Genomic DNA, 23268 nt, shown 5'->3' on the forward strand with positions numbered 1-23268 from the left:
GGTTGTCTAATCTATTTGGGCCTTTTTTGGCATTCAATTAAATTCAAATATCCTTGAATACAGAGGCTAGAAAGTCTATTATTTTCACTCAACTACAAAACTGGCATCTATTATAGAAGGCACACAATATGTGTCAGCAGCACCTACTGTGAATCCTTATACCAACATTTTTAGCTCTGTGATTCTGTAGTTCTCATGCAAATAGAGGGTGATTGCTAATATATCACAGGGTTGCAGATTTTTTTGAGACAATATACAGAAAGCTCCTAGAATACTGCCTGACTTCATTTTCTTTTCCCTTCTCTTTTGAATTTGTTGGTCTCCCTCTTTGATTTTTTTTATTGATTTTTCTTTCTCTATTAGTTATCTCTTAAGTATTAGAGTTCTTTTCTTTACTATAATGTTATAGAACACAAGCCTGAGAGTTTATCAGCCCAGTGAGTGCTCTGGCTTTGTCCTCTCTAGTCCAACACTGAGTAACTTATTACACTATTCTCTGCTGTATTTGTAGAATCTTGACCATATAGAACTCAGCCTGTGGGGGTGTTTGCAAGATTAAATGCTCAAATGACTGTAAATTGCCAATCTTATGAGAGAAGTATCTTTATTCTCTTCTTTACTCCATATCCTTTCCTCAAAGAAGAAATAAATTTACATGTGCCCTTCAAAATCATACAGCTAAGTGCCTATTCTAGTTTGCTTTCCGTTGCTGTGACACACATCTCACAGGCAGGCAAGCTGGGAAAGGAAGGCTTATTTCCTCTTAAAGATTACAGTATGTCATTGAGAGAAGTCAAGGCAAGAACTCTGACAGAACAGGAACTGCAGCAGACCAGGAGCTTGAAATAGAAACCACGAAGGAATACTGCTCATTAGCTTGCTCTCAGGCCCATGTTCAACTACCTTTCTTGCTGGGCTCAGCCTCACAAGGCCAGGGACAGCACAGCTCACAGTGGGCAGGACACTCCTAAGTTAACTAGCAATCAATAAAATGCCCACTAGTCATGCCCATAAGACAATTTCAAGGAGGCATAAGTATAGATTTTTGGTTGGTTTGGTTTAGACTTTATTTATTTATTTATTTATTTATTTATTTATTTATTTATTTAGCTTCTGGAAAGACCACATTTATAAGGGATATGAGTAACTGGGGGGTTTATTGTCTAAAAAAATGTCTTGGGAATAATCCTCCAAAGGTGTCAAAGAATATATGTACACCTCTGTGTGTTAGTCACTTTCACCCATGATACACTACTGTATTTTTAGATAACCACACACTTAGTTCCTAGTTCAGTAGCAGGCACTGCAAAGGATCAAGAATCATTAGTGATTATTTCCTTGAATGTCTCCATTATAATATTAAAACTGTCTCCTTTCTACCTAATATTGTAAATGTTTCCTTTATGGATGATAGGGTTTCACTTGATGAGGGCAAACTGAGAAAATCTGTTTGTTATAAATGGGTGTCATCACCATAAACCATAAAATATCCTAAATCCAGGAAAACTTTGTTCCCTTAATTAAAATGACTTTCTTAAAATGATGTGAAAGAGTATCAAAAGAATTGGAGTACAGATGCCTAATACAGACCTATGACTTCGGTCCCCTCCTCTGAGTACCATAGCACCCAGCCGATTCGTCTGAGTCTTGGTTAATATCTCACTGGACCAATGGTGGGCCAGACATGCTTCTTCTCCATGGCTTTCTTTCAGGCTTAGGCATCTATAGAAACAGTAAGCATGGCTCCCTTCCCTTGCTCCTCACACCTCAGACACATAGATGGATCCCAAACACCCCAGTCTCCTCCCACTCCTACCTCACCTTGTTTTGGTTGAAAATTTTTTTAAAAGCTTTTTGAAACCTGAGAGAGAAAATAAAATTGAGGACAGAGCTGAGGTACAAGCACAAAACAAGAAGATATAAAAGAAATGATAAAAATATTTTTAAAACTAATAGAGTTGCCTGTGTCCCTTGGGCTACTTAAAGACAAAACTATGGTACAGGTAATATTTGTAGATAGCATTTTAGAAGGAAGAAATATATATGATTGTCAATATGCTGATGACATTAAACACACTAAATTTCTCGGTATCCTAGGACCTTCTTATTTATAAAATAGGAACAAGAATAGTAACTAGTCAATAGTGTTGTGACAATGATTATATCCAGAGATTTGTTTATGTCCTAAGAAGAGTGTGTTGTATTCAAGGTTTTAATAAATAATAGCTTATCTTCTTGTTATAACCTCAGATCCTCCTCACTTTCAGCCTTCTCTACTTAATTATACATAAAATATAAGGTAAAATTTCCATCAGAAAACAACTCAACTCTATTAGAATAAAAAATTTCCCTGAAAATCCCTTAGACCTAGAATGAATCGAAAAATGCCAATATCATTTAATGGACACTTCTCAGGAATATTCCTTGAGGTTTGCCTGTCACTCTCTAAGTAACATTTACACTTACAGGCTGAAAAGGTTTTCTGTACGACTGTGATGTATACTGGTAAGATATCTTAAGACTGTGTCTCAATGCATGTCTTCAGGACTCCTCTGGAAAAGCACACCATGAAAAGATACTGACTCAAGATCGTTTTTATCTGAAAATGGTTCTTTTTGAAAGTGGGATTATACAATGTCCTTTGGGAATTCTCTGGAAGCTAAATGAAAGGCTTCACTCAATATAAAATTTAACACATTTTTATAATACTTTGTACTGTAATTTATTAAACTACTCTCCAGTGGTTTGTTTGTCCTTGTTTAGGTTTTTTAAACACTTTTTATAACACTGAGAGAATACTTGTGAAAGGGGCTTATGCACGTCTATTGAATTACTCCTAAGAACAAATTCCCTTGACAGGAATTATTGGATCAGTAAAAGCAATTCTTTACATTTTGATTGCTTAGTTGCACTGCTTCCACACGTGTCAACTTCTACCTTCATTTGTTTTTGTTTTTGTTTTTTTACAGAACACAGAATAATATGTTCCTTGACAGCTTCTTGAATGCTTTCAAAGTTTATGTTCACCACTGATATTCTTTTATGAGACGATTAATCATGCTTATTTTTTTGTTTTTAAGCTGAAATCATTGAATGAATCAAGTCACTATTTAACATCTGGGCAAAGGATTTTTGGGGGGGGTGAATTTGATTTGATTTATTTTGTGTGTGTCTGATATTATTTATATTTTTCTTTTTTCATCTTATCATTCAATTTTTTTTTTCAATTTTTTATTCTTGAGAATTTCATACATTCATGTAGTGAATTATGATTACATTATATATATATTTGACTTCCTCCTTTAACTGTCTCCATATTCCTCTCTACATGAGTGGGTACGGACTCTACACAGTTTGTAAGATATTTGGTAAGGCATTCTAATGTATTTTTTTTTCACAACTTTAAGGACTAGAGAGTTACTCTGCAGTGTCACACTTTGACGGCTGTTTAAATCTGGCATCACTCCTAAACTGAAACGCATGCTTTTCTGTATATCTTCATCTAGAATTTTTGTCTCATCAATTTTTGTCTTGGAAGCTTGGCTTGGCTTGGGCTTTCCTTGAGTACTCTTGGAAGCGCTTTGGAGCTTTTGGAGACTTGCATCCCTCATGGCTGGCTATCTTCTGATGCAGGCCTGTGTCACACACTGGCTTTTTATCAGTTCTTCCTCAGCAATGCTTCTTTTGAAGATTTTAGATTTCTGTGGTTTTCTGTCTAGGTGAACCCCAGGGGATGGAATGGCATTTTGTTCATATGTTAAGAGGAAGCGTGGGGAGTGGCTTTATTCTATTTGGCCATTATGCAGTCAAATTTGACCTTTAGAAAAAAAGTCAGTTTATATTGTGCTCAAAGTCTGGCTCTATTAAGCCCACACTGTTGCCTTCACGTATAACCTTTCTAGTGTCTCAAATGCATTATAAGTCTACTTAAATTTTTTTTTCTCAGCATAAAATAAGGGAAGAGTAGGATGTTAGTAAAGACCCTGTTATGTGGCTGTAAAACACTCTAGACCCACTTCTAAGACTCACCAGCTGTGAGGCCCTAGGTACAAAGCTGAAATTAAATGTTTTTGCCACAAGCTCTTGGTTTAAAGGGTGGGAAGGAGCTTTTTGAAGGAATCATATGATGCAGGGAAACTTTTGTATAAGATGTAACTGTTAATCAGATGTATAGGACATCACAGTTTATGTCATCTTGTGATTGCCTGGATCCAAAGTTAGGATGGCTCTGAAGGGAAGAAGCATATACTATGTGAACTTTTGGCTTTGTGATTTTACTATGTGCCCATTTTTTCCTGTTTCTCTGTATAATCCGTTAACTACCAACTGATCTTAGTTTATACAGACATTATTGGAACAACTGAGTGGCTTTTGAATAGATTTATTTCTCACAGAAAGTGAATGTTTTCCACATCCAATGTCTGGTGGAGGTCAACAATGTTTCTTTATATATTCTTTCAAAATATAATACTATATACAATGTATTTTGATGCTATCCTCCCCTCATTGCCCCTCTACAACTCTGCTAAGGCCCCCACACTATTTCATCTCCCAAATTCATGGTTGAGAGATACTGTGGATGTACCTTTTAAAAATTTTTTGTTAAATAAAAAAATGATGCATTTTAGGACTGTAACATTCAGTTTTAAAAAATGGTGTTTTCCAACTTCTGACATTATTCTTTGAACATCTAGGGCTGTAGTTCTTTGAAAGTACTATCAAATCTAAGAAATTTTATTCATTGAGTAATAATTTAGCTAGCCAGATAAAAGAATGCAAAGAATTTTATATAATCATAATTTTGAATTGTGAGAATTTGTTTTCTGTGTGTGCCCGGCTGGTGGAATAAGAGGTGGAACCTTCTGTAGTCTCTGCTGTAGTCTCCCACTCATGACAGACCCAGCACAGCACTGTCACCCTATAGACTAAGGTGCCATGTGTTTTTGAGCAGTCATATACATACAGACAGTAGCACTGTGAAACCCATTTATTTCATTCTTTCACTTTTACCTTCACACAATTCCAGCCTCATCCATTTTACTCTCATAGCTAATTTCTCTGATGTCATTGATAAGTCCAAAAGCACTTACCACGAATGTGATAAACCTCCCTTTTTATACCTAAATTGGTCTCCACAATTTGGTTCTTGTGTTATTCATGCAAGTGTCCAGGCACTCAACTGAAACTATCACCTATAAATAATGAGACCATCAATGTTGTAAGCACAGGGAAAGTAGCAGTAACTAAAACTACTATAAATCCATACCTTCATAGAGTTTACTTTTTGTTAGAGATTTTACTAAGAAGAGTAGACCGTAGATCAAAGAAGCAAACAAAGTATTATTTGTATTGTATAAATACTCCTGAGAAAAGCAGGAAATATGGAATGAAGCTTGTTAATTTGAATACTGGGGATGTACCAAATGCACTGACATTTGAGCAAAGATTTGGAAAGGGTAAGAGGAAAGTATACTCTGCCTTCTTTTTTCTATAATTACTTTATCTCAAAACTCTACGTGATATATTTCTTTTTTTAAACGTCTTCATCTTTTCCTCATCATTTGTCTCTTGACCCAGGTCTACAAAACTGTTTCAGCTGGGCTGGGATACAGCTTGGTAATAGGGCATTCTCCTAGCATAGGTAGGTCTCAAGCACCACAAAACAAATAAAGACGACAAATAACAACAAAGTCCTCTTAAAGATTTGATCGGTCCTGAAATTAACTTTCCTTTTTTTTTTTCATTCATTTTTTTCTTCATGCATTCAGGAGATGTTTCTTCAGTAACTATTTGTTACAAACAGTATTCTTTTTCTTTATGTACTCTGATCTCTGGGCTCCTAGGTTTATGCTTAAGTAATCTTTAAAATCCTGCTTTACCTACTGAGAAAATCCTTTGGGAGATTTTGTGTGTGTGTGTGTGTGTGTGTGTGTGTGTGTGTGTGTGTGTGTGTGTGTGTGTTGGAGGCCAGAAGTCAACCTAAAGTATAATTCCTTAGGTCTGTCCACCTTGTTTTTTGAGATATGGGTTTTCAAAGACCTAGGAGTCACAGGTTCGGCTAGTCTGGATAGCCAGTAAGTCCAAAGCAACCTACTCTTTCTGCCTTCCCAGTATTGGAAGTATTGTATGTGTCACCACACTCTACCTCCCCAGCATTGAGATTACACTCAGAAGCCAGTACATGAGGCTTTTTAACATGGATGCTAGGGAGCTAACTAAGGACTTGGTGAGATTGGAAGCATCTTAACAACTGACCAACTCCTTAGCCTCTTTATAATTTTTCTGTGACATTGAGTAACTTCTCCTATAAGTGCATCAAATTTCCATCACTCAATGGCTTACTGCTTTGTATTTTGTTGACTAAGGAAGACTCCTCCATATCATCTTCCATAGTTGTGCCATACTTATCTTCAGAAGAAAAAAAAAACAGAAGGTAGTTGAAGAAAACATAAATTTGCTTCACAAATGGGATATATTTATAATGATAAGAGATGTTTTCAGGATAAGGACAGTCCCAGTTATTTATTCTTTAAACATTCTCCTTCTACATTAGTGTCCTTTCCATAGTAAAGCTTTATAAGTTTTACATAAAGTTGTTACCATGTGAATAAGGATGTATCTCAATAGCAAAGCATGTGGTTAGCATGTATGAAGTCTCAGGTTCAAACTAGAATGCAGGTATGCATACCCCTATAACACACACACACACACACACACACACACACACACACACACACACTATTTAACCAGGGTTTAAAAGTCTTCTCATAGTAACTAATTTTCTCTGCCTGGTGAGTACCAGGAATCATCTCAGTCCCCGTACATTCTCTCAAGTCTTACAAGATATACTGGAAGTGATTTTCTATTGGCTTGGATCATGCAACATTGGCAAAGTCAGTTCAGTTACTCTGGCTGTCCTTCTTTGGAAGCAGAACTGACTGTTTCTCCTCTTACCCCACTGATTTAGAACAATGAGTAAGAAGCTATTTGCACGCAAGCACTCCATCTCAAAAGGGCTCAGAAGGGCTCATCTTGTACACATTATAGATTCATTACTCATTTTAGACAAAACAGCTAGTAGCCCCCCTCCTGGGAAGGTGGGCTATTTGTTCTGTTACAAAATGTATTTGACACACAGTCCAAATTGTGAGCCACCCACCAAAAACTGACCCATAAAAAAAAGACTTTCAAATTTTTAGTGTTTATAGAAACCTTTTATATATATATACACACACATACATACACAACAGGCATTTTATATTGCCAATATGTAAAATAAATATTCAAATGTGATGTTCCTCAGTAAGATGGAACAGTGACATAGAATTGGGTTCTAAACTCTGACTTTGCGTTCAAAGCCAAGATATAGCACATACTGATTGTCTTTTGTCAATTTACTTAATCTTTGCAATTTTACATTTCTTCTCCAGTAACTTGGAAATAATCATAACAGAGCCTCTGTCACAGGACTGCTGACAGGACTAAACGTAGGTAAAGCTCTAGTACAGACTCTGATCCATGGTAAGACTAAGCAAATCCTTATTGGTTAATTATCATCTCTTCTAGATGCTCGGAATCGAATTCTTCTTATCATTGGCTAACAGATTGATGAATTTACCGATGGCTCTGTTAAGTAAAAAGTATATTGCGTATGATTTAATCCCAAAGTAACAAAGCCTTTCCTAGCTTTTCCATCTACTCCTGGCATCATCAGGTGGCTGTCACAGGGTGGCCCCCACTACGGTGAGAAGCAGAAATCTCGTTTCGGTGTGGGGTGACCCTGTTTGCAGTCATGGTTCTTCCTCAACCTGGAGGTTAAGCACACAATCACATCTTTCTGTTTGCTCCTGTCCTTGTTCATGCTCACCAGGTACAAAGACAGGAGGCTGGCCCAGCACAAGTCGGAAATAGAATGTTTCACCCCCAAAGGGAGTATGGGGAATGGTGGGAGAGCAACAATGAGCAGGTAAGCAAACTGTTCGTGGCCTGAGGTGGTGTGAGCTAAACGTACGCAAGCTAGAGGAAGAGGCGGCTCCCTGGTCTGAGTCCTTATTCAATCACACACCCCATCCAGTAAGTCCAATGTGGGCCACCGCTGGTCTGTCGTGTGCACCTGATCTGAAAAACCTGTGCCATCCCCGTGTCAACTAACGGGAGCCTCCTGTCCCAGACGCTGCTGTTTCTTAGGGTTGTGCGCTTTGCATGTCTGAAGCCTTAGCTAACAGTCAGTCCTTCGTTGGATTTTTAATTGATTGGCCAAACAGTTCTGGAGTTTGCAAAGTAGAAGATATTGGAGGAAGCTCAGATTTTTAGGGGCATCCGATTGTTTCATGAAACAAAATGCAAAAGTTGAGGAGGACTGGGTTTGAGGGGAAGGACTGCAATGGAGGGAACACTGAGCCAGGAAATTAATCCGAGTCACTCTGAATGTGATATGTCACAGCCAAGAGCAAAGACAATGCCAAACTAGGGGACTATAACGCAAGAGACATTTGCTGAACTAAAATCAGGAAAGCTAATCCTCCACTGGCTACTATAGCTTTGCAGCTCCTTGACTTCATTGTGTTGGTGGTAAATAATTCCTATCGCTGTGCTGTGCATGTGTCTTTGTACTAGGATCTTCCAAGGGAGTTGTACTCTGTGGAATGGGGTTCTTGGAGCTATAAGCAACATCTGAGCTGTGTTGCATGAAATGAACGTGCTTTTTTTTTTTTTTTTTTTTTTTTGCATGCAACTGCGTTTTAAGAAAGGGGCTCTAGGGACGTAGGCAATCAGGGTTGTATTAAACAGTTTCAGAATTCTGGGAAAACTGTTTGCTTGGAAATCACCTCACCATGAGCAAACTCTCCTGTTTTATTTTTTGGGTAATTTCTCATTTCAACTCCCTGGTATAAAGTGGCTAAGGAAGAGTGTTACAGATTGCTGTATATTTGAGAAGTGAGGAAGTTGATAAAATAATGTGTACATTTGTGTTTGCATGTGCTGAGAGCTTTAGGCCCAGTTGTGTAATCAGAAGTGAATACCGTTGACTCCTGTTGGAACTTTACCTCCAAAACCTGTTTGCTTCCTCAGTGGTGGGATCTTTCCCATTTTCAGAATAACGGCTCATGTCTTTCAAGGACCAATACACTGAACCTGCTGGGGTCTATTCATGACGGTCTGTAAAAATGGTTCCAGGAACTGTGTGGTTGACATCAGAGAAGCCATAGCCAAAAGCTAAACAAATCAGGTTCCTGGCTATCAAAATAATGCAATGAGTGTGTATTCATACAGGCACTTATGCCTAGACACATTCTTCCACCCTTCATCCATTTTATAGCTATCTCTGGGACTCGCAGGTAGTTTTATGGAAGTGACGTGACAGACTATATTTGTGGCTCCTGATTTTCTTTTACGTAGATAGTACAAAATGATATAAATTCTGTCCTTGGAATTCAAACAACAGCTCTGGAGTAGATTAGACAAGACAGCAGTGATTACATCAAATAAGACCTGGAAGGTGACTTCCGACATGAAACCTAGAACTGGAGTTCCATCATCCAGCAAGTGTTGCTGCCTATCAAACACATTGGAGAAAATCATGGATGCACAACCACAGCTCTTGTCATGTAACAGTTTTCCAAGGTCATATCATGTTAGCCAGTTCACGAACTGACGTTTTGAAGTAAGCTATGTATCTAGGAGGTTCTGTGGAACTACTTAAGACAAGCACTCGTTTTCGAGTTATTCCATTCAGTGTTCTCTGGAGTTTTTAATCACTTTTTTTTTTTTACAACTCTCAGATCTAGTCAGTTCAGAGGCTGCATTTTCTAAAAGTTGTCTTAAGTAAGAATCGAAATGGGAGGACAAAAGGTGTAGGGCATAGATCGTGGAACGGAGGCACAGCAGCAAATCCAATAGACCAAATGTCTCTGGGTCAGATTCACATGTATAGAGGTTTCCATTTCAATATGTACTCCAGGAATAGTGCACATTTTTCTACAACAGCAAAATACCGTTGGAATTTTGTGTGTTTACTTGTTTGGATATGATCAAGGTAACAGCAAGGATCATGACACTGATATGTCCTAGAAGGACCGGGGACTAGTGCAAGCTACTTGAAAGTAATACACTAAGACCCAGAAAGAAGCACAGTCACCTGGGCACAGACCTTCTTTTCTGTTACTTTTCTTCTTATATTCTTTGCACCAAATAAAAATTGAGAGAAACAGAAAGGGGATGATTTTTTTTAAAGGCAAAAAAAGTAAGAAAATGATGTGTTTTTATGTACTTCAGGAGAGGAAAAGATCTAAAATTACACAAAAAGTAAAACCAAAAGTCACAGGATGAGTGTATCTTTTTTTCCACTCTTCCACTTGATCTCATAAATACACATATAAATGATAGTAGTAAGTTTTTGTGTTTTTTAACATATACATTTATATTATTACACATGAGTAAAATAAACTACATATAGCAGGAAGAACCATGAGACAATCAGGAATTATATAAATATTACATTCATAGTCATTTGGATATTTTTTTTTTTTGGTTTTGAACCTTTAATGAGAAAAAAATATATACTATGGAGCTCAAGTACACGGTGGTCAGTGAGTCACTGGGGGGTGAGGGGGATCATCCGGGTCACACATGACATACCTAGTTAACAGACTGTACAACAGATACACATGGTCACAACACCACCAAAGTGGTGGCTAGCAAGGTCACGTCTCAGTCTCCTCATCGTTCAGCAGCATATTAGGGATCCCGCGGCTGATGGGGAAAAGACGACCAGATTCTGGGCATTGCAGGGTCCCCTCCAGTACATCAACCTCAAGCAACACGTGGTGCATTTTCCTCAAAAACGTCTCGTCGTGCTCATAACCTTCAGTCGGCTCTTTGGGTACCTCGGCCAGGTTTAAGGTGTCGGCAGCCTGCACAAGCGCCGCCCACTCCACTTTGGGGATCATCCGCGCCACGAAGTCAGGGTTGAACTCCACGGGGTTGATGCGGACCTCGGTGGCTTGCAGGCGCAGGGGGAAGTCACGCGTACCCACTCCCCGCACATGCGAGCTCAGGAGATTGTGGGTGAGCAGCTTCATGTTGCCACACTGGAGCTCGCGAGCCATTTGGATATTTGTATTTGGTAAACTTGAAGTAAACATCTTTCCCATCCTGTTGGGTCTAAATTTCTGAATGGATATTAATATATATCATATCTGATCTCTATTAACTTAAAACTTCTATCTTGATCTAAAAACATCTTAAGCCTTAACCTACTAAGCTTAATTGAAAGACTAAACTACATGGTCTTCAAACCCATCAGAGGCTTGAGACGGGATAAAACTTAAATACCTGAGTGAAGCCAGAGTACAGGTTAGCAGCTTTCAAAATGAAAAAAAAAAAAAAGTGACTGAGACAGTTTACTGCCTGAACAGTCACCCAGCACTCTCCATAACTTTAGAGCATCATCTTCATCCTTCTGGCCCAGTATATCTGACAGACATATTTGCAAGGCAGGAACTATTGAGGACTTGCTTGCCCTGTCTTGGCAGAGTCAATGGCCAGTAGCAGTAAGTTTTAAATGAACATCAAGACAATTGATCAAGATAGGAATAAATTTTATGAAAACAATTTCTAAGTGAAAGGCTAGAATAATTAGTTCCAATTTGCTCACTTGGGAATTAAAGATTTACCAAGAAGATAAACTGATGCATTTGGCACACCTGCAGGCCCTGCCCTTGGGAGCTAACAAGGCTTCTTTTCTTCCTAAAGTCTTCCATGTCACACAGCAACCTTTCCCTGCTTTGTGCTGTTTATTGAACACACAGTCCCAAGGAAGAACTAAAAGAATCTCAACTGACCACAAAAACCCAGTAGGGCCATTCAGAATCTCACATGCTTGGTCTCCTTAGGGAAATTGTAGAATAGATGGGAATATTCATATCTGGAATTATTCCCCTGGGGCTTTGGTGACTGCTGAGGAGTTCAACAATACTGTAGTGACAAGAAAGCTCACCCTGTCACATCTTCTTACTTTGCTATATTTTCAGGGCCATAGGCAGACGGTCTCTGTATTAGTTACTTTTATCATTGCCCTGTGACAAAATAGCTGACCTAAGCTGACCTAAAGGAACTTATATAATGAAAAGTTTATTGAGGTCATGCGTTGAGGTTATAGTGATAACTTCCATCACTATGAGGAAGTCAGGGTGGCAGGAATTGTAGGCCACCGGTCACACTGCATCCGTGGTCATGGAAGCAGAGCTGATGAGTGCTTTCTGATTTTGACTCAGGTTGAAACCTGAGCTCATGAAATCGGACCTCCCACCTTTAAGGTGAGCCTTTCCCACTAACGTCAACCGAGTCTTGATAATCACTCATAGGCATGACCAGAGATTGCTTCCATGCCAATTCTACATCCCATCAAGTTGACAATCAAAATTGACCCTCACACTTACTTATTTCTACTCTCCTTTCTGCACCCAAACAGGAGCGAAGGAATTACACCATCACATGCCCCTACTGACACACTTGTGTCATGAAATACAATGTTTCTGTGCTCTATGTAAACTCACAGTTTGTGTGTGAGCATGTCTGAATATTGTGGAACTGTTCATCTTTTCAGTGTACAGTCTAAATGTGTATCAGAGTCCTTCTGACTGAAGACGTATGGGCATTCTCTCAACCCTGTTGTAGCTGCCATGGGAGTTCACATACAGATGCCCCTACCCCTCAGCAATCAACAAAGCTCAGTAATGGATATGAATATCTCCATTCTCCATAGGGAACAGTGGCTGGAGTCTGTGTTCTGATATGTTAATATTTATTCTGTCTGTGAGAAGGGGCTTCTTTAGTCCAATGAAATAAATGTGTAGTCCTTCACCAGTGGTAGGAGAAAGAAAGGCAGTGTGGGGTTATTTTATGAAAACAAGAAGGAAGTTGTTATTGTTGATATTTCACAGCCTTAGTTTTATGAAGAGTTAACTTCCAATCAGTTGAATAACTGGATTCAGCTAGCATATATAGTATCTCATTTCAGTAGTTATCAATGCTTAGTGTTTTCTTAGAGAATCTGGTAGCACCATGATAGTCATCGTCAAATTAATAGAGGGGCTAAGGTGTTCCATTCAAGTTCCATAGAAGAAAGAGTGTGCGCTCTCAGTGCAAGAGGCCAGCTGGCTCTTCAAGACATCAGGACTTCTATGAGCCTTCACTGTCAATCTGCCCATATCCAGTCTCAAACTAACTTCCTCATTTCTATAGATACGAACTGTACAAATATGCTGTAGTGTCTGGAACTACTGTGCACCACAGAGTACACTACTCTCCACTCCCGTGCTTTAACCTAAGTTCTCCAAAGAACACATAAGTATTTTTTTTATATCAGTGAGAAAAATGAGTCTGAGGTTAATGTTACATGACTGACATGGTGAGGAATTTACTGAAAATCCTAAAATTAAAGTGACATTACAACCTGGCTCATGTTCTCACTAATGTATGACCAGGAGATGTCTACTAATATCTAGAGTTTTAACTCTTTGGTCACCATTTTTATTGAATGAGGATAATACAGCTTTTCCCTGACTCTCATGCTGACATGAATGAAATTATTTGGGTACATTATTTTACCTAAGTCATAGGGGTCATTCAACAAATTACTCACTGGGAAAAATAATATATTACTCAAGTCCACCAACGTAAGAAGTTCGCTTATGCCTTATCCCTTTCTGCACTGCAACCACTGTTGTCTTTCAGAACTTAATTCTGAGTAAATTAATAAAACCAAAGGTAATAACATCAAAAATGATTCAATGGTGCAGTTCCCCTGCTTTGAAATGTGTATTCTCCCATAGTTACCTACAAAACTTCCCAACACATAGCTGGTGCTCAGACTCACCACAGATTGTTTGGAGTGTTTTGTACGTATCACCTTTCATTTCTTCTTTGAGAAAGGTAAATGGCAAATCCCAAGTTGGAGCACAGCTCAATCTGAGTCAAACTCGAACAATTACACTATGGCCATCCAGATAAAATCCAAACTCAAGCACTCAGAATGCAAAAGCCTTCAAAAGCTGATATAAAGTCACTACCTGACCTTTACTCTCCCTGTTTCAGCATTTAAATTCTGTGTCAGATAGACCAAATGACTTACATTTCAAGAAACATACATGCCCTTGTACAATAGCAGGTTTCAGTGTGATGTTTTCCACCTGGATTCCCTTTCCTCCCCACTGTGTTTCTCCTTCCAAACTTACTCCCATTCTTCTTTACAGTTCCTAAGTTGGGTTTCAGAGGCCAACTCTGGTGGCAATTCCTCCTTTAAGCTTTGCAAATATATATACTATCTTATTTACGCACAAATAAAAAATTAAAGTACTTTATATTTATATTTTATAGTCTCTATGTTCTCTCACTAAAATTAAAGTTTTGGGGGATTGGATTGTTTACTTTACTTTTACAATCATTAAACCCATCACCTCTCCACATCTATGGATTCAACCAACTTACTAATAAAAACAAAATAAGAGCTTTCTTTATGTAGTTAGGAGTCTTTTAGGGGAAGGGTCATGACAAAGTTACAGGTAAACTTACAACAATACCTATAAATTTTTAACTCTTATAAGAATCACTAAGCTAAATGTAAGACATATAGCATAAGGTTGGAGGAAGCAAGGCACCACACTACACATGTGTACCATTCTCAGATTTTCACTAAAATATGACATAAAGTCTTGAGAAATGCTGCAGGAATTAGTTTTATTTTTACTTATTTGAGAGGAGTCATGCAAAATGGCATCAGGATTGCTTAGACTCAATGGCATTCATGTTTTCATGTCTGATTAGCGGTCTTGCCCAGTACGATCTTGCTTGGGAAAAGAAAGAGCCAAAGTATTTGGTGGGGCTTCTGTCTTACACTCAATATATACATTGCAAATGCATATCTCTCTGTTTCTATCTCTGTCTCTCTCTGTCTCTCTCTCTCCCTTCTTCCCTTCCCTACCCAATTACACATATATTAGATGGTTTTTATAAACCACTATGCATAGATAGATAGATAGATAGATAGATAGATAGATAGATAGATAGATAGATAGATGCATGCCTATATTTTGATACATAGGAACTTCTGGAGTTCACGAGTTCCTACAAAAAGGGAGAAAATAAATCAAAATACTTTCTGATGAAAGAAGCCAAGTAAAAATGAAGATGGTTATGTTAAGCACTTTCTGCCTTTTTTTCCCTACATAAAAGGATGAAATATTGCAACTGTGTCCACTGTACTGTGCTGTGTTTCTATTAAGTGAGAACTGTTGAAAAGTAGGCAGAAATTAGTCAGTCAGCAAAGCTGAGTACTCTAAGAATGTAAATTAATTATTTCATCTAAGTCCATGTCTTTTTTCTTTTAGAATATTGGCTCATCATTTGCACACAAAACAAAATGCCTTATATATTCAGTAAATTCTGAAATAAATGAAATGAACTTTCCACACAGAACAGCATCATTGGGCTTCACATTTCTTGTAGCTTTGGCATGCTGTTCTATCAGTCACTTTGACTTCAGCAATTTAGTTATGATCCATACACATGAGTTTTGATATCTTCAGTAATAACACCTAGGTATGCTAAACACTCAGGGTTGTGTAATTTGCCTCATTTCACTAATTCTCCCAACCTGTAATTTGACACCTGGTATCGTTCTGAGCACTGAAGCTCTTGCCTTGGGATGCTTGAGATTTAGTGTGGGAGTTGACTTGCAAATAGGAGGCCCATTTAGAAAACTCCTATGACACACAGCTGTCATGAAGGTTAACTATGACAACACAAGTAAAAATATCTCATGAGCAGTGAAGTTCTACTGAATTGGAGCATCACTCTCTCAGAGCTCTATGCCTATCCCCAATCCAATGTTTTATGCAAGCTTTATAATCAAGCTGAGTTCCCTACAAAGTTTCTGGCTTCCTAACCAACCCACAAATACAGACAACTGTATCCTGTTTGGCTTTTCTTTACTAAATTGCAATGTGAGCTTTATAGTGATTGCTGAAAAAAAATTTCCTATTTTGGAAAAAAATTAGACACAACTAAATTCCCTTAAAATCTTAGTTGGAACACTTGTCACAAATCTCGGAGCATATATGTCATGATGATCTATAGTGCAGTCTTTAAATTTCAATGCAGGTAACTGAGTCATGGATCAAAAAAAAACCACTTAGTTTAGAATAGAAAACTTCAATGATTCAATGAGATGACAAACTTCTGCACATACTCAGTGACACATTCTACTTTGTAAAGTACTGCCTCTTTCTGGGAACTTGGGTGCAGCATTGGTGGTACTGGAAGCATGGTACTTCACCAACCCAGGTACTGGTAGCACCATGTACTTCAGGAATGTTTAAATAGGCCTCCTGTTGCTGTTACACCACAGAAGATAAGACAAAGTAGTTCTTCCATGAGAATTTTGTTAGACATTAAAGGCCTGAGAAGAAATAATCTGTGGGGCAATTATCATGCAAATATGTAGCCACTGGTAGTAAAGAGACAAGAAAAAGCCTGCATCACAAGAATTGACAGAAAGCTTTGGTGGAAGACATTTCTCTGTCAAAAACGCAATATGAACAATCACGGATTTTGTTTATCTATGTTACATGAAGGTCCCAGTCTTTCGACTCTATTAACCCACACTTTACTTGAAAAACAGTCCTTGAAACATTCTTTTTTCAGTAGCAACTTTTTTTCTGAAGAAAACGCGATGGGCAAAAGCAAAAGTGGTTTCTTCCAATCCCCTCAACTCACTTAAACCTTAGCATCATGACACTGAATTCCTATACTAGCAAAACTACTTCTTGAATAACCCTGTTTTGCTTAAGTCACTTCTCTGTTCTTCAGTCTCTAAGGGACCAATTAATCAACTTAGCAAATGTCAGTTAAGTTATAGATGGTGCTAAATTTGAAACACTGCCAAAGGATGAAGCAGTGAAGGAAGTTCAAGAAGATAATGGTGCCTAAAGTCAAACAATACAGGAAAAGAAGATCAAATTCATAGCATTAAATAACTAGGCTTTCACAGTAAAAGAACAGAGCAGAAATGGATCATGAGTGTTTCTTTTTCCACCTCGTTATTAATCAGGCATGTAGACTACATTTGTACCTATCAGTTAGTATAACTTCTTTGGTCTATTTTAGACTATGGTGTCTATTTCAGAAAATGAAACGCCCAAAGCAAATCACTGGAAAGTTATTCAAATAGTGGAAGAAATGAGGAGGGGATGTAGTGCTCAAGTTGGCGAAACACACACAGAATCTTAGAGCAGACAAAAGAGTCCAAACTCTAGCTTTTGAAGCTTTGACTGCTGCTCTACTCCCGCAAAGTCAAACAAGATCACTGGCTGTCTCTTAAACATGCTTTGTGGTGTTCTCAACTTTGAATAATGCTTCCTTGATAGAGAGCAATGTTTTTTACTCTCTTGGTATTTCACTGTGTTAAAACAACCACCGAAGCCCAGACAAATGTCTTCCATTGTGGGAAGGTAGTTTTCTCTGACTGCTAATTGTGGCAATGGTTTCCCTTTCTGTGGAGTTTCAAATTCTTTCTTACCTGTCCCAGGTCAAAGCCCAGGAAATTGAACCCTTATTCTCATGTTCTACTATTCCTTCCATCTCCCATCTTCTTCATTTCAAAGTTATAGGAAATGTAAAACAAGTCATCTGTGTCAAAATAGTGTAGCTAAATATTGGCAACCTTCTTCCTTATCTATATTCTCTTTTACATTCATTTTTCTGCCACTGTTTAAAAAAGTCTTACCTATCAATAATTCTCATCTACAATACCCAAAACATTGATGAATATAAGCTACTTCTAAATATGCCATCTATCCATTTTGCCTATTGTCTTAATCTATGTATTGTTATGCTAAAACACCAGAACTAAAGCACTTTAGGAAAAAAATTATTTAACTTGGGATGCAGAATTCCAAAGGGTTAAAGATCACTTTTGTCTGATCCACCTGTATGATGCAGAGAAAGCTAAGTGGAAATGGCATAGGCTTTTGAAAACTAAGACCACCCCTATCACACACCTCCTCCAGCAACACCATGCCCTCTCATTCATCTCAACTAAGGAACAAGAATGCAAATATTTGACCCTCTGAGGACCATTCCCATTTTTATATATTTCAATTATTTTATTCCAACATATTTTTATTGAAAAAAATTAAGACAATATATTCTGGTCCTGCTTCCTCTCCCATATCTTTCCAGATTCTCCTCACCCACTCAACTCCATCACCTTTCTTTCACTTTCCCTTTGACAAAAATAAATAAATAAACCAAGAAACAAATACACACACACACACACACACACACACACACACACACACACACACACGCAAACACACAACAACATTAAAAGCTAAAATATACAAGCAAAAGATAAATACTATATTTTTTTTAATGCCCCAAAAAAGCAACATGAGACAAAAATGTATACAAAAACACCATTGACTTCATTTCATGTTGGCCCATCTACTCCTGGGCATGAGGTCTCCCATGAATTGTGGTTCACATACCCAGTAAGATTCCATTGAAGAAAACGTTTTTTTCTTTTCAAGGTGTCAGCAGGGGTGCTTTATAAATTAGAGACAGCTTCTTGGTTAGGGCGCAGGAGCCTTTGTATACTTTCTACTCTAGGCACTAAGGCTCTGTCTGATTTGAACCCATATAGACCCTGTGAGAGCTGCAACCATCGTGAATTCACATGTGCATTGGTCCTGTTGTGTCTGGAGCGCACTATTTTCTAAGAGTCATCCATACCCTCTGACTCTTACAATCTTTCTGTCTCCTCGTCTGCATATACCCCTTGATCTCTGCTTGGAGAAGTTTGGTTAAAATGAAATTTTTCCCATTTAGAAATGAGTGCCTTACGCCAGGCGTGGTGGTGCTCACAGAGGCAGGTGGATCACTGTGAGTTCTAGGCCAGCCTGGTCTACAAAGTGAGTCCAGGACCGCCAAGGCTACATGTTGTATAATTGTGAGTCTCTGTGTTAGTTCCCATCAACTGTAAAACAGGACTCTCTGGTAATGGCTGAGCAGGGCAGTTATCTGTGTGTATAGTGTTATGTCATTAGGAGTCACTTTTGTTGTGTTTCTTTAACAGAACAGTAGGTGGTTTTATATGGGTGCCAGTCTCGCTCAAACCACTGTGCCTATATTTGTTCAAACACCAAACTGTTTTAAATAGTCTGACTGTAGATTACTCATACAATTAGAACATGCACCATTTATGGAAATTCTAAAATTAAGTCAGAAAGAACTAGAACTACCCAGAAACACGTGGTGAAAGCATGAAAAAAAAAAAGACTGAAAAAGACTGTCACATAATGTTAACATATATGGATATTGGCTTTGAATATATTCGTCAGGGCATCTGGTCATTGTATCTGGCAAGTGTTGCTGCCTTATAAACTGATGCTACTGGAATTAATGACCAGTAAGGTGATCAGGGAGCTTTTCTCGCCTGTCTAGTAACTGTATGACTAAGAAGTACTGATGCATTGGGGTAAAACAGAATATAAAAACAATGACCACCTCATCTACTTAAAGCACACACTATCTCCAAACACTACCTGTCGTTTCCCCTTCCATGAAATAAGGAAAGTGTGTGTGTGTGTGTGTGTGTGTGTGTGTGTGTGTGTGTGTGTGTGTTTGTGTGTGTGTGTGTGTGTGTGTGTGTGTGTGTGTGTGTGTGTGTGGTTTAGTGTATAATGATCACAGGCGTTAAAATAAGAACTGTAAGTCATGATGTGACATTTGTCTCACGTGGCCATTGTTAGCCCTGTGCAGTGTAAGCCAACTAGTCATATTAAACTTTGGTTGGATCATATGTTAAAATGTCTATGGCAGTGCTGATCCATTGATCACAGCACCGGGACAATCAGATCATTCCTAGACACCCTTTATATAGGACCACACACATAGAGGATGGCGTCATTGTTAGTTTGCATTTGTGTTTGGTAATTTAGTCGTTGACTTCATTTCCTTGTAGTTAAGTATTTTTTTCTATGTCGTCTTTAATACTTACATCACCAGAGTTGTTTAAATAGTTTCTATCAAAGAAATATCTTTTTAGCACACATTTAGGCCATCACTGAAGAAACATGATATAGATCATGTCTCCAATCTCACAATACTATAGTATGTTTCTCAGTGTAACTTTTAATATCAAGATGTTAACTTTTGGGGTTTTTTTTTTTCAGGACATGGTTCTCTGTGTTTCCTTGCCTGTCCTGGACTCACTTTGTAGACCAGGCTGGCCTTGAACTCACACAGATTCTCTTGCCTCTGGGATTACAGGCGTGTGCCACCACACCCGGCTAAGATGTCAATGTTTAAACAATGCTCAAAAGCAAGTTCTTTTACCTTCTTTAGAAAAGTCTGAACATACTATTAAATTACTATTTTTTAGAAAACTCGAATACCTTGTATTTCAATAAAGCTCATAGAAAGTATTGACAAAAGGTTTCTCAAACAGCATAACCACTGTTGTAAAATGTCTGCTCATAATAGTCTTAATTTATGAATTTTTTCATTAGCCTACTATTTTCTGATATAATTCTACATAGGTATCATTACCTAAGGATGTTTCAAGTTTTTCATTGTTTTTATACATATTTTTCTTTTAGATAGCACATAATTGCAAGTACAACTCCCTTCTTGCTACATTCAAAACCAAACTACACAAACAAGAAAGGTTCACTAATGAATACCATTTAAAAATAACTTTTAGGAGGTATGTTTAATATTTTATGGCCGGAAATTCTGCAAGGTAGGAAACTACTAATAAACCATTCAACAAAAATAGAAGATATGGTCTTCTTTGTTTTTTTTTTAATTCAAACAAAATGAAATTTTTTAATTATTATATGCTTCCTTCTTATCACACCATCAACCTAAATTAACTCTAGGGAGGGACAGAACTACACAGATTCTTCAAGTGCATTTAATATTAACGCAAACATTCTGTATTCCACAGAGCTTTGTGATGGTCAGACTCTAATGTGTACTGCCTAATGATGGCATGCTGGGGCAAAGAGCTTTAATTTCCTCAGATTTGGGCAGATGAATAGACAGACTAGGGAGGTCACTGACCTGACATTCAGAGCCTGTTGAAATAAGTAAATTATTTAAGTGTCCTACATAGAAGGGATGAAGAAAAACTGCTGAGACCACAGATACAAGGTACTATTTTTGGCAGCCCTGAAATGTAAACAAAAGGATCTAGCCATCCAATAACAATTTTCAAATACCATTACAAAAGAATTTTGGCAACAAAGAGAAGTTGCCATAAAAGGGAGATATTAGATTATACAATATTATATACTTTGGAAAGGGTTAATACTCTTTGGAAGGACAAGAAGTGATATTTTGTCCCTTTCCCCAGCTGGAGAGTCAGCCCTGCCCCTTCCTCCTCCACTTCTCTTCTAAAACTCCATACAAGCACTGTGGGAAGTTAAAAAGCTGTAGACTAGTAACAACAACAACAACAACAAAATCCCTTGTTTTTTTCTTACCTCAGTCCACTAGAACAAACATATAATCCTGCAACTGAAATAAATGTTCTTAATTGAAGTCATCAATATATGTTACTTCACATAAACAGAAGATGTAATGATAATAAATGACCTTCTGAATTTGCAAAAATGCTGTACTTGGTCGAATACCTTCTTCGATGAGATCACTCAGATTTCTTCTAGAAGTAATGTGAGTGGATAGTTATTCTCCTATTCCTTGCTAATAATGAGAGAGTACAAAGATCTTAAGTGGTCAGCCTGCCAACATCTGTCAGGATCAGATCTCAAAACCTCAATCTGGCTCTTAATCTTCTCCACTCCACACTGCCTTAGTAAGTTTCCATCACTAAGAAGACTCACTAAATCTTGTGTGTGTGTGTGTGTGTGTGTGTGTGTGTGTGTGTGTGTGTGTGTGTGTGTGTGCATGCCTATTCATGTATGAGTTACAAAAGAATTGATTTTGATTTTTATTGTACATATCAAGATATACTTTTATATTTAGTTTTAAGAATGTTTTTCTTCATATGTACTATATAACAAATAGGTCTACAACTTTAAAAAATGAATTTTGCTAATACTAGATTTTTAAAATGTAGTTCAAAGGCACAAAAACAGTATAAAAAATCTTAAACAAAGTGCATTGACCCAGGTAATTATTGCCTACTAAAATAATTTAAGAAACTCTCATAGTCTTTACAATTCTTACAAGAATCCAAATGAGTATGGGTTGGGGGGGAGAGAGAGAGAGAGAGAGAGAGAGAGAGAGAGAGAGGGAGGGAGGGAGGGAGGGAGGATAAGAATAAAGTAGAGGAGGGTAGCAAAAGGGGAAGAGCAAGGCAGCAGCAGTAGGGAGGGCTGTGAGAGCATCCAGGAAGAAAGTGGCCTGAATATGATCACCCAGAAAAACCAGTGTAGGATGATAAGTTTAGGATGAGTTCGGCCACAGGAATGTGGAGCTCCAGTCAAAGCAGAAACAATGGGGAAGATTTTATGGCATTACAAACTGTTGACTTACCATGGGATTCTTTTTTTCCTTAAACCCAGAGAAAATAGCAGTGTGTACAGAGATTTCTTTTTCTAACATGTTACGCTCATGTGGAACAAGAAAGACCTACTCTTTAGCACATCTTTTCTAGGGCATTGTCCCATTTAATCCTCAAGACTACCTTGATCAGTTGAACAGACTTCTTCTGAATTGAGACAGAGAAAATATTCTCTCTATTCCAAGTATCTCGGATGGCAGAATTAAAACCCATGTTTTAAGATCCCTTTTCCATTGCATTTACCTGACAATAAACATGTTAGCTGAAGAGTTTTATTCAGCCTTAATTGCTTATTTTACTTCCTCATAGAACAGAATAGTTAAGGTTGAGAATAATTAAAAAAAAAAAGAGAGAGACAGACTGCTGTGAGTATAGTTTCTTTCTTACCAAGTTCCTTTTTGCAAGGAAAAGGTACTTTGTTCATGTTCCAAAGGGAAAAGAAGTGCCTCATACATGGACTCCCTCCGTTTCCCTGTTAGCTTCTATACCTAATCACATTATCCTGTTCTGTCTGTCTGTCTCTCACTCCCATTCGCTCCCTCTACTTAGGATGGCGTTCGTACATATTTACCCAAAGGTTTTCCAATATACTACCATAGCATAGAAGTTATGTTCTATCACAGTAAATTAAGGAAGAGCAGAGAGAAGGGGAAAGAGAGAGAGAGACACACACAGAG

General features: G+C 37.9%; 2 protein-coding genes across 5 annotated transcripts in view; one reads left to right on the plus strand and one right to left on the minus strand.

The window, feature by feature from the left end:
* The window catches only part of GRM5 (glutamate metabotropic receptor 5), an 879135-nt gene that overhangs the window by 819784 nt on the left and 36083 nt on the right, over positions 1-23268 (plus strand). For 2 of the 4 annotated variants that reach the window (XM_084773380.1, XM_084773379.1), the window contains exon 9: positions 7871-7966. The exons of the other annotated variants lie outside the window; for them this stretch is intronic. In XM_084773380.1, coding sequence (XP_084629506.1) covers positions 7871-7966 — 96 coding nt within the window. The remainder of the gene's footprint in view (positions 1-7870; positions 7967-23268) is intronic. 4 annotated transcript variants of the gene reach the window in all.
* LOC311592679 (multifunctional methyltransferase subunit TRM112-like protein) lies at positions 10518-11123 on the minus strand. Its single transcript, XM_084773386.1, has one exon. The coding sequence runs from the start codon at positions 11106-11108 to the stop codon at positions 10704-10706; it is 405 nt and encodes a 134-aa protein (XP_084629512.1). The 5' UTR covers positions 11109-11123; the 3' UTR covers positions 10518-10703.

The sequence above is a fragment of the Acomys minous genome, assembly GCF_964271855.1.
Source record: "Acomys minous genome assembly, chromosome: 2".
NCBI lineage: Eukaryota > Metazoa > Chordata > Mammalia > Rodentia > Muridae > Acomys > Acomys minous.

Excerpts from the sequence above, each read along its gene's own strand:
- LOC311592679 (XM_084773386.1), bottom strand. The coding sequence starts at position 11,108 with ATGGCTCGCGAGCTCCAGTGTGGCAACATGAAGCTGCTCACCCACAAT.